The 12,257-nt window shown below is 47.2% G+C and overlaps 1 protein-coding gene across 1 annotated transcript; it reads left to right on the top strand.

Moving 5' to 3' along the window:
• The first annotated feature begins 8,459 nt into the window (after positions 1 to 8,459).
• INS (insulin) lies at positions 8,460 to 11,750 on the top strand. Its single transcript, XM_014959946.1, has 2 exons — positions 8,460 to 8,646; positions 11,614 to 11,750. Exons 1-2 carry the CDS (start codon positions 8,460 to 8,462, stop codon positions 11,748 to 11,750), a joined length of 324 nt encoding a protein of 107 aa, XP_014815432.1.
• Positions 11,751 to 12,257: the final 507 nt, after the last annotated feature.

Genomic DNA, 12,257 nt, shown 5'->3' on the forward strand with positions numbered 1-12,257 from the left:
TTGACATTTTTATGGCACGGCTGAAAGCAGAACATATCTGAAATTACTTGAAAACTGATCAGGAGGGGTTTTTTTAATTTTTTAATTTTTTTTTTTACCCGAATAGAGAGGTTTGCAAAGATTAGGTAGGGGATTTAAGACCCTGCGACTGCATTCCAGATGTGCTACCATAGCCTTGTAGCACTCTCGTTGTGCAGCTGGTAGGGTTGGAGCTGGAAGGTCAATAAAACAAGTGTTTGAAGATTAGATGTTTTTCAGTCTTGCAAGTGCTGTGCTTCAAATGACTGAGGTTTTCTTCGTACCTCTGTGAATGGATTCACTTCAACCATCTTGTTCAGGGTGTATGTCACTCAGGAGCAGCTGGAGCATGTACATGTGTTGACATCTGTCCTGCAAGCCTCCCAAAATCATGTACATCCCAAGAGGGACGGGACCCGCCCGGAATCCTCATGCATCCCCTAAATCCTCTCCTCCAGAACTGTGGAGGATTTGGGTTCTGATATAAATTTCCGGTACACAGATGCCAAATCCAAAAATACTCCCTCCAGCTCCAACCAGTCACTATCATGTGCTTCTGTGTGGTGTTCAGAGGTTTAGCTTGGGATGGAGCAACTGGTTTTGAAACTTCACGTGAAACACAGGTTTGAATTAGGCCTGAACCAGGTTTGAATTAGACCTGAACTACAGCGATGCAAGACCGGGCAGGCTCAGGGGTGAGCTCCAGAGCCTCACGGGGGTCTATCCTCATCAATTTTCCTGGAGGGATAATGATGCAAAATCTATTTTTTTAATCCTGACATTAGTTCTACCTGGTCCCTTTGTGATTATTTTCTCTGGACACAGCAGGGTGAATTGATCTACAAAATATTTGCAGGGGTGGTGGAGGATTAAGTATCTCACCCAGATACTTCAATGCAATGGTTGTTACCCGGGACGGTGGAGAGAAAAACAGGGTGGGGTAAGGGAGTTGTTCATTTTCCTTCCACTAAGGTCAGCCTTAAATAACTCTCCCACCTCCCTCAGAGGCTGAGACAAGATAATAAGGACAAAAATGTCAGAGCAAAGCACGGGGCCCCTCTATTTACAGCAAAGGCCAAATCACTAACCAACAGATCAGAGCTTGCTTTCTAAACACCGATAAGCGGCAACTTTGAATTAACAGCCCCAGTTCCTCCGCTGCTGTAAATCAGCCTGACCCTGACTGCCCGCAGCACCCCAGTGCCTCCCCCCAGCCAGGGACTGCCGGGCAGGAGGAGGGGGCTGCAGTGGTGGGCTCACCCCTCCTGGCCTCTGGAGATCCCTGTGCCTGGCTCCAGAGACCCCCCCGCCTCCCCTTCCCCAGCCCCGTAACACTAACAAGCCTTATCAGTAGGATTTACACCTCCTTGTCTAGGAACCCATAGACAAACCTATGGGCTCGTTACCGGTGTGCATCCAAATCCTTAAAGTAGCTTTAAGTGCTCAAAATGATCCACTTACTCAGCAGTAATTAATGATATCAGACCTGGGACTCCCCATGCCCTGGCAGGGGAGATCAGAGCACTTTACAGTGGGGTCCAGCTGACTGTGAGCAGAGAGGGGGGGTCAGCCTTTCTGCAAGTCCTTGGCACCTCCTGGCCCTGGCAGAGCATCCCAGGAGTGAGGAATAACCAGTGTAGCTGGCTATAATGCCAGGGAGATGGATGCCTGGGAGCAGCCGCTGCTCACAAGAACAATGGTGGGTTGGGTTTTTCGTTGCTGGGTGCCATGTTAGGAAAGGTCCTGGTCAGCGAAACACCAGTTCCCACGTGGGAGATGCTGTGGGAGCGAGGGGGAAGGAGGGAGAAACCACAGCTCCTGGTTCAGGTCCCAACCTAGCTGGAGGCATCCAAAGTGCTGAGGCTTGGAGCACCCTGCGAAGGCAAAGGAGTGAGCAGCACCTCCAGGTGGCAAACCACACCTCCTGGAGAAAAGTAGGGCCTCAGGGCAATGGCGTCAGGGCAGTGTTAGCTAAAATCTCCAGCAGCACTCAAAAGCAAAACAGGGACTTTAAAAATAAAGTTTATTCTAGAAAATGGTGTCTCAAAGCCTCCTATTTAAACTCAGCATAAAGTGTGGTGTGAGAATGAGTACATTGCTCTCAGTGTCCTCTTACAGTATCACTTGCAGCCCCCAATTTTATCATCAGAGAAACTGTGGCAGATGTCCATGGTGCTCCCAGAACTGCAGAGATGAGCAGTGGCAGAAAACATATGTATTTGACGTTTATTTTAAATCCACGAGACCACCTTACAGCAGGCAACAAATCCAGTCTGAGCCAGTGAAAACCATTCCTTCGTTTTTTAGCATTTATCTCTTTACCTCCTTGCTGCCTTGGCTGGTTATAGCACCCGTCATTTTCTGCTATGTCTGCTGCTCTCTGGTGACCTGCCCATATTTCCCAAAATCAAGGGCAAGGACCAGGTTTTCTTTGTTTTACCAAAGGCTTTTCCAGGTCATCCATGTCTTTGCTTTCCAAGTGGTGCCAGTGATGCAAGCTGCTGTGGAAGCCATAGTGGTGGCACCATGACACTTTAGTGCCTACAGTTGTGAACACTGGAGAAAACTGCCTGATGGACTCAATGGCCCCTCTCATGGTTGTGTCCTGAGGACCAGGTCAAGATCCTCTTTGGTTGTTCTTGTGAACTTCCACAACATGCAGAAGGACAGATGTGGTATCAGTGCTGAAAATGTCTATTTTTGGATTGGTGCTGATCAGGCTACTTTTCCAGTGCTTCTCCACTCTGTGGAAGTTATTTGTTACTTTTGTTGTTCATTACTTGTCCTCTAGCAGTGTGTCATCACCTCTTCTAATGTTTCTCGATCTACGCCAAGGATTACTTTTGGGCCATTAATAGCCACAGATTTAATCTTCTCCTCATTGATAAACAAACTAATTTGTTCTGCTGCATCTGCTAATAGCTATGTCTAGGAACTATTAGCAGCTCTTAGGTGCTATTTTCTCCTCTATCTTCTCAAAAAAATATGTGGCCAGTAATATTTTAATGGGGTTAAAAGGAGCATACCTGTTTTTTCCATCTGTATTTATAACCTTGCATACGCTCTTCCTAAGATGGATGGGAAAGATTTGGGGACCTTTACTCTAGAGATAATCAAATTTGGTCTATTTTGCTTGGGTGGCTGTACTTGTGTAGAGATTTGAGACTGTAGAGGGGGACTTGAGCAAGGTGCATCCAAAGCACTTTGCAGCTTCAGTGGCCCCATGTGAGCTGGGCTGGCCAAAGATCAGCATTTGCCTGCTGTGTGATGTGCTCAGGATGGGTGGCCAGAGGGTTTGGGTTGCAGGAGGCCGTTCTCAGAGCCACAGCACACCTAGGAAACTCCCTTGTTCTCTAATGAAAGCTACTAGCTCTTCGGAGTTGCTCCCTGGAGCATCTTCCACCAGTGAGTGGTGCGGATGTACTCACAACCCTCTCTGCTGTTGGCAGCTAACCCAAACCTGATGGAAACCAATGGGTAAGACCTGCTTGGTTACACCGACCTTTGAGTTGCACCCTCCATTTTATGAATCAACCCTTTGTGCTCTAAGCGGCAAGATAATGTCTCTGGTCTGGAAAAGCCTGGAAAATTGTGAAATCCATGGTCTGGCAGGAGCATATCCCTTGAGCTTGGCAGCCGACAGGGCCATGGCGATGGTTCACATGCCCTGCACCCAGGCGGCCGCCTGGATTAGTTTATAGAAGCAGCTGAGATTACTTGTATCCCAGTGAGTGGCCCCCTTCTCTGCTTGCACAATGCCCCTTTTGAAGCAAGGGCATCTCTCATTGTGTGGCTGATAAGCCTCAGAGCCTCACCCTTCGCTATAGCAGCCCCCTTTCCCTTCTGAGCCCATGGCGGCTGCCTCACCCACCACGTATCTTTGCAGGCATCACAGGATTTGGTTGCAAGCATTCCCATGATTAAGCACCCACTTAGGCACCAGGCTCATCTCCCTGTCCTTCATCTCACGCCACTGCCACTGACAGGGTGGTCACATGCTGCTGCTCCATGGATGCTTGGACACAGCATCAGGAGCACAGCTGCTGGAAACCACATGGAGACAAGGAGCACTGAGGATGCTGGATTCCCTGTTCTGCACCGTGCTGCTGACTGCTGCTGGACCCCACACAGGGAGTGGAGCAAAGCCTGGAGGAGGCAACCAGTGGGACCCAGGGAGTCCCTGCTTCCCCGTGCCAATCTAAGTGCTACACATCTGTAGCTCAAATGGCCCATGTGCTTGAGTGCATTGCCTCAACTACAAATCTCCGGCTACCAGTGGCCATACTGAGGCATCTCCCAGGGACTGGCCACCCCCAAAAGCTGCTTTTGGGGGTGCAGACCCCTATGGGTGCATCAGGACTGTGTTTCAGCAAGCTGCTAGCACAGTGCAGGGGTACATTGGCAGGCAGCACCTTCTCTGGGGCTATTTAGTTCACAAGCCACCCAATTCACACTCCAGGGAAAATGAAGCAGGCAGTTGCAGCTGATGCTCTCTGCTCTGCTTTTAGGGCAACACACGCCTGGGGGTGGGCAGAACAGCCCCAGTGGTGGCTGTGGAGCATGAGAGCAGTGGTGGGGATGCGGGTGCTCTCTGAGAACTTGCTTGCCTTCAGACCTGGACTTTGCTGTCAGTAAAACTTGCACAAACTTGTAATTGTTAACTGGTTCTCCCATAGTGGGCCTGTTATTTTTTCAGGACAGGGTTCGAAAATGCCAGACATCTACAGTAGTAAAGATTTTATTGTGCTGGCAACGGACTGTAAAACTTGATTACATGACACTAGGGATTGCCTAAACTTTGTTCCCACTGATGCAACTGCTCGGGGTCGGAGGGATGTGAGTAAGGAAGGTGGCTTCGAGTCACGTCTGGAGGTGGTTTAGCATGAAGGGCAGGAGTCAGGAGTAGCCCACTCCCACCCTGATGCTCCCACCCTTCGGACAAGTGAGCCCAATGTGGAGCTGATAACCTGGGAGGTCATGGGAGACATTTGTATCGGAAATGGTGGTTAAACATTTGGCCCATTGCTGCCTAATCACATGGAAAACATAGGGAAGCCCAACCTGGAAAGAGTGAGGTGAGATTTTTCTGTAGAAAAAACTTTTCTGTTGAGAAATGGGCTCCCCTGTTGGCCCCTTCTCTCAGTTTGCTGCTGACATGGGACATTTTCATCTAAGTCAAAACTTTCCGCAGTTTATATCCGTTTTATATCCATTTATATCACTGCTAGCATTTTTCATATTTCAAAGGGCCATTTATGGTAAGAAAATACGATTTCCAATAAATAATCAAAGTGATCATATTTTGGAAAGGGAAAAAAAATCATAGTAGGAAACTTTTGCAAAAAAAAGATTGGCCCATGCTGAACTTTGAGCCAGCAGGATATCTTTTTTCCTTCCAATAAATCTTCTGGCTTATTTCTGCACCCAAACTACAGCGAGCCAAGAGGGATTCCTGAACACTTGGGTACAGTCAGCCGTTCCCCTGCTGGGGCATGTTGCAGAAATACCACGAGTTTTTCAAAGCTACCTCCAGGGTTTTGTTTGCCTAGAGTAAGAGAAGGAACAGACTCATAACATGGCACTTCCAACACAAAATGAAATAGCTTTTTTTTTTGGTACATCAGTGGGGTAAACCATGGGGAAGGGGGAAGCCCATCAGGGAAGCTACTCAGAAGAGAGAAAGTAGTGAAGATAGCCTTCTTATAAAGTCCCACTGTCAATAAAACACGAGTTCAGGTGAGCTCAGGTAACGTTCAAAAGTGCAAGAATGAAAACCCTAAATGGCAAATCTCAGTGTGTGATTAACCTGAGGAATAATCTGCTCTGGGGCCTTTCCAAGGTGACCACTGGCTTGACATCCACTGTACCTCATGCACTGTGGTGACTGCAGGAAAACAACTGCTAAGGGGATCCATAGGGTAATTCTGCAAGTTGTCCCCTTCATGTGAGATGCTGGATGGGGGCTCCCTGCTCTGGACGAGGTGTGAGTGGCACAAGGCTTCTGCTCCTGGCTTTGACAACCTACTTCAAATTGGGTAAAATGCCAGGTTTTATCCTGTGTGGCTGCTAATTCCCCATCTTCTCCCAGGAGAAAGAAGGTCTGAGTAAGTGAATTCCCTTTACTCGTATCTTGCTGAAACCTGAGACCCTCTTCATGGGTATACACTAGGTCATTCAAGTACATCCAATATCTTTTTTGAGGGGAAGGGAGACAGAGATAGTGTTACACATTGTGCAGAAACGCTATTAACTGTAGTTGAGCATCACGACTTGGATTTATTAGCACGAGGCCAAAAGACCTACATGGCAGGGGATATAACAGATAACCTTGTCTCACATCCGTTTGAGCAAATGACCCCCCTCCCTGTACGCTCATTAGAGATTTAGCACTTCTCACAAGCCTTTTTGCAATCACAGTCATTTAGCAATCATATGATACTTCATACTTAAAGCCACACTAGAGGCATACGGGACTTCCTACCTCCTAGATGCTGATGGATGAATTGCTTTGGCTAATCAAGAAATCAAGGGTCTGGTTTGAGTCTCAAGGCATTCTGCTGATTTTGGTGAACTTCCTTCTGATTTATACTGTGTATGGAGAATCAGGCTTATTCTTAATTAAACCAGCAGCAGAGTTCAAACAGATGAAAGTGTCTCCTTTTCAATGGTGCTGAGCACTTGTCTCAAAATTGAGAGCAATGGGAAGTTTAAAGATCATCTCACCCCCATCATTTAAAATAGACCTTTTCAGGCAGGGGAAAAAAAAAGTATACTTTAAACAGAAAAAGGTGCAAACATGCTATTGGTGGCAGAAAAGCTGAGCACCAGAAGTATCAAAAAAATGGGGTAATGTTGTGAAAGGGAGAGAGAGCTAGTTCTGGTGCCAAAATCAGACAAATGAAGACAGTGGACCAGCCCTCACCCATCATCTCCTATTAAAAGTGAATTTACTGGCCAGAATGGAGATAATCAGCTATCTCCTGGTTTTCACTGGGATTTACCAGAAATGTTTCTTGGTGTCGAAGACACAATTTTGGGCAGAGCCCCAGAGAGATGAGCTAAGGGGCTCTGAGCTCTCACCTGTAAACAGGAGAGACTGAGTCTCTGCTCTGCTAACACCCAGTGGGCGAAGAGGGAAAGACATACATACAAAGTTTCACATACAAAATTTCAAATCTAATCTAATCTGACCCCGTGCTGAGCTAGAGCGACTACCCAAGGTCCCCTGCAAAATGCAGGTGTTATTCCCCCCCCAGCCCAAGCTGTGGATGTGTGCCTCTCGCTGTGCACTGCATGGCCAGTGAGTGGGGCCGCAGACAGCCTCAGCACAATAATGTGTTTTCCTTCCTTGAACACCTGACAGTAGCATGGTCTCACCGACAACTTGGTCCCATCACTGCATACTTTCCAAGGTGATATTAATCAAACAGATTAACGTGTTTGCCTTTAATTTACATTTCAGAAACAGCTGTTGAGCCACCTCAATGCCAGCAGTGCCTATTGCCAGCATTAGTGTCATTAGTAATCATTGCAGATGTAATAGCATCATTATCTCCTGCTAAAAGGGTCACTGATGGCTCAGGACAGAGCTTCAAGGAAGCAAAAACAGGTCAGATGAAATGAGATGGAAACTGCAAACTGTTGCTTCTATCTTAAATTGCATAAAGACCTGTTGATGCTACATAGAGGGAAATTAATGTGCACAAGCAGCAAAAATTTTGGCTGGAGTGTCATCAAGGAGGTGGGGCTCACACTAGCTCTTGTGTCACTTGGGCTAACGTAAAACATATAAATATTGGAAAGAGAGAATGGGGATATCACTACCAACCAAACAGTCTTCATTTCTCAGAGCAAACTTCTCTCCATCTCTTGCTGCCTCTTCTTTGGGTAAGTCTGATTGCTGCCTTTTTGGCTTCTACCTGTTTTGCAGAGCTGTTTCCTTAAGTTGATGTAGCTGGTGGTGACAACTGCAGGTTCACTAGTCCAAGAAAATGAGGTCTTCTCTGGTCTTTGAGCACATTGTGCTGGTTTTGGGCCACCATTATAAGTACCAGCCCATTCTGACTTGGCAGAGAGGGTTTTTCCTCTGAAGGTGTCTGCTGATCTCAGCTCTCCTGTGCACGTAGGCTACAGTGCTCAGTGGGATGGCTCTTCCAGTCTAGTTTGGCTGTTTGGGGGAAGATAACAGGGAGGCCAGGACTGATGTGAACATGTGGAGGGAGATGGACTTGTGATAATAATCATCAGCCGCTTACTGTGACTTGTAAAGCCTGATGCAGAAAGCTCTCCTTCTCTCCCAAGCTATGTAATCTTTAGAAGGTCCAACTACTACTTTGATCTCATTTTCATGGGCGTAAGATGCTTGATGACAATCTTTTTCTCCCTCCTAGACCTCCCTGTGCCTCCTCTGTCTCTTAAACCTAGGCCTCACCCTGAGCACCATGGCTCTCTGGATCCGATCGCTGCCTCTCCTGGCCCTTCTCGCTCTTTCTGGCCCTGGGACCAGCCACGCAGCTGTCAACCAGCACCTCTGCGGATCCCACTTGGTGGAGGCTCTCTACCTGGTGTGTGGAGAGCGGGGTTTCTTCTACTCCCCAAAAGCCCGACGGGATATTGAGCAGCCTCTAGGTAAGTCAGGCTGACCTTGAACGCAGCTATATGCTGTGCGATCCAAAAGGCAACAACCGCCTATCTTTGACGGTGACACCAGGAATGTCCTTGATGGGGAATGCCAGGAATATCTTTAACATACCAACAACATCACATTTCCAATGAAAAGCTCTTCAGGTTAAAAAGGCAGATGGGATGGCAGGCAGGGAAAGAGGATTTATGAGGCAAAAGGAATTGTGGCTGAAAACTCAAACTTGTCCATTTTTTTTTCTGTGGCCATTGTACCAGCCTGGGAGTGTTTATAGAAAATAAAGGTGGAAAGAAACCAGTAAGCCTCCTTCTGCCCCGAGACAGGATCAGTTGTCCCCATCCTATTCCTGACCCATGCTTGTCTAGTTTATTCATAAAAACCTCCAATGAGGAAGCTTCTTCTGCCATTTGAAACTGCCTGTTCCCTTGCTTAACTGACCTTATTCTCGAGTGTTTCTTCCCAATATCTAACCTGAACATCCTTTGCTGTAAATTACATATAGTCTTCTTTGAGAGTCTACTCTTTTCTTCTTTGTGGCTGCTTTTCAAAATATTTGAAGATTGTTCCTATGTCTAGTTTTAGCCTGCTCTCAGCTAAATCCCCTCTACACCCCTCCTCTACCTTCTTAGGTCATATTTTCTAGGTCTCTGTCCATGCAAATTGTTCTGCATTTGATCTGCATCCGTTTACTGACTGGTGATGCCTGGAGAAGCATACAGGACACCAGCTGAGGCCTTGCCAGTGCCAAGTAGAGTGAGCAAACTGGATTAATGATATTACATGTTTTTCACACCATGTTCCTGACTACACAGGTGGTTTGCCTTTTTCAAATCAGCACTGCACTGTTGACTGATAGTGATCACTGTCTTTCTTGGATGCCTTGGCCCTCCATTGGGTGGATAAGCAGTCCTTGAAGGACTGCTACCACAGTCAAACCCTTGTCCTGGATGTGCAATGCAGTTTTCCTGCCTACTTTTACCATCTTTCTCATTTCTTACTGAACAGCATCCCATCTTTTTAGTGTTTCTGTAGTTTCAAACATAGTTTTTAGTGCTAATCTTGCCCTTCAAGAGGCTTGCAGCCCCCACAACTTTATATTGTCTCTTATTAAATGGTGATGAAATGTTGGTGGAGCTGCTTTTGTTCCCTTCCTCAGAACTCCTGTACTACTGACAAGTGCAAGAGCTGAGAGGCAGGAGGAGATGACAGCCCTGCCCACACCCCCTCAGTGCCAGGTCACTGCCCCCCTGGTCCAGCACTTTCTGTCTGCATGGCAGTGCAGGTGGGATGAGGCACTCCAGATTGCTGCCCTTCAACATGGTGTCTGTATCCAGATGGGGCCAAGACCTGTAGTGCTCCAGCTGTAATGTAAGGATAATTGTCTCTCCTGGAGATGAGTACATGCAGTTCTTCTCAGATTTAGCTCCTCTATGAATCCAGGAAGTACACTCTCTCTTCTGTCTTCCAAGCTACTAATGGAGACTTTGAATAGATGTAGAAGAGACCCCTGCCAGAGGGGGTGTCATTTTAACATTTTCAGATGGACCATTACTTAACTTCTACTGACTATGATACGACTCTTCCACCAATTCTTTTCCTGTCACACACTGGTTTCATTTGGATCCATTTCTTTCTCTTGTGTATGCAACCATCCCATGAAATAGTCTTAGAGGTCTTTGGAAGGTGAAGCAAGGTAATGTCATAGCAGAGGGTTTGCTATGATTTTTTTGTCAATAGCCAGCTGGGCTGTTAGTTGCTCCCTTCTCTGATGATTTTTTTCTGATGACCACCATGAATGGGCTGGAAGTATGGTTAGCCAATTCCCTAAATACTGTATTGAGAATTTCATCAGAGCCAACCAGTTGGAAAGTATCTGAGGACTTTCCACCTCTTGTTCCAGGATTTTTGCCTGAGCCACCACCTCTTTGTCACATAAGCTGGTTGTGTTTACAGTCTGCTCACAGCTGGCTTAAAGGATGAAGACAAGTAAATTAAAAACATTGACTAGCTGTTTCCTCTCCTCTTTAATGTTGGACTAAACCTTTCCTAAATTTTCCTCCTAGCATACTAGCGTAATGATTTCTTGTTACTCTTGTGCCTTGTTCATTGCATCATGCTTTGGGGGCTTGGGGATTTTGCATCTTGTGCTGTACTTTCATATTGCCCTAGAAACCTCATCTCATACTTGCTTTCCAGGCATTTTCTTTTTGTTGTTAGGGCCTCTTTTCCTCCTGCAGGAAAAAATCTGTTTTATTTTCCATTTTGCATATTTTCATTGGGCAACTAAAACCTGAACAGTTCTGTCCACAACTTTTCAAGTCCCCACCAGCAAATGAGACATTCTGTTAAATTTTGTCTCTGTCCAAATGCCCTGATTCATCATTCCTTCTAAAAACTCATCCCCAGCAGTGAACACGGACACACACAAACACTTTTGCCATCAGCTTGGGGCTACATGCAGACAGCCAACCGGAGCAGGCTGTCCAGGACCAGTTGGGAAATGCTTCCAGCCCCGGGACTGGACGGTCCTTGCAATCCCTGACATCCCAGTTGTTTGTCCAGGCTCCCAGAAGAGTGGGTAACTCCCAGAGGGGGTCTGCAGTCCCAAGCAACTCATCTCTCTGGAGTAGACAAGCCCATTTTCCTATCTTAGGGTGCAGGGTTTCTCTTCTTCTCCACGTGCCTGCCTCAATAAAGCCCTTGTCCTTCACACTGCTGATAGCCACTCAGCTCAGCTCCTTCTAAGCACCATAGGATTAATTTGGCACAGGAAACACAGAGCCTGAAGATGCTACAAGCAACATCAACTGGGGAAACCATTGCAACTTCTTCCCCATTTCCAGCCAACTCTGGCTTAAAAATCTGGTGTCTGCAAAGGGGGGTCTCTGCAGGGTACAACAGCCAGGACTGATGCTGTGTGATGTCCCACAGCTTGTCTTTTTCTTCCCTGGCAGTGAGCGGTCCCTTGCATGGTGAGGTGGGAGAGCTGCCCTTCCAGCAGGAGGAGTTTGAGAAAGTGAAGCGAGGGATCGTTGAGCAATGCTGCCACAACACATGCTCCCTCTACCAACTGGAAAACTACTGCAACTAGCAGCGCGGGCAGCAGCGGGGGGCTTGCAGGCCACAGGCAGAGACACGCACTTGAGCTACTGCACCTTCAAAGCAACTGAATAAACATTGTGGATCTATTCAAAGGACGGTGCCAGTTCATGTATCCACAGCTTGGGAAGGGGGCACTGATGTTGACTTTAGGGTGTCATCATCGGTGCTTGGGTGAGGCAATTTTAAAAGGTCCTGGAGCCACCCATCATGTTACACTATTCTGCTGTCCAAATTAACTCCCTGGGAGGGAGGGAGGGAGGGAGGGAGGGAGGAGAGTTACGCAGCCCCAGAGCGTGTACACAGAGCTGGTTACCCCAGTACCCAGGGGGCGAGGAGGAGAGGGCAGAGAGGTTTGAACGAGATTTCTCTTTCTAGGGAAACATTGCAGTGGAATATCTGTGGCAATGCCGTGCTGATCAGCTTCCTGCAGTTCACAGCCCAAATATAGCGAGGCAGCTGGGAGACCGAACTTCCTCAGCTGCGTAATGGAAACAGT

This window comes from Calidris pugnax, unplaced genomic scaffold (genome assembly GCF_001431845.1).
Source record: "Calidris pugnax isolate Ruff unplaced genomic scaffold, ASM143184v1 scaffold435, whole genome shotgun sequence".
Classification (NCBI taxonomy): domain Eukaryota; kingdom Metazoa; phylum Chordata; class Aves; order Charadriiformes; family Scolopacidae; genus Calidris; species Calidris pugnax.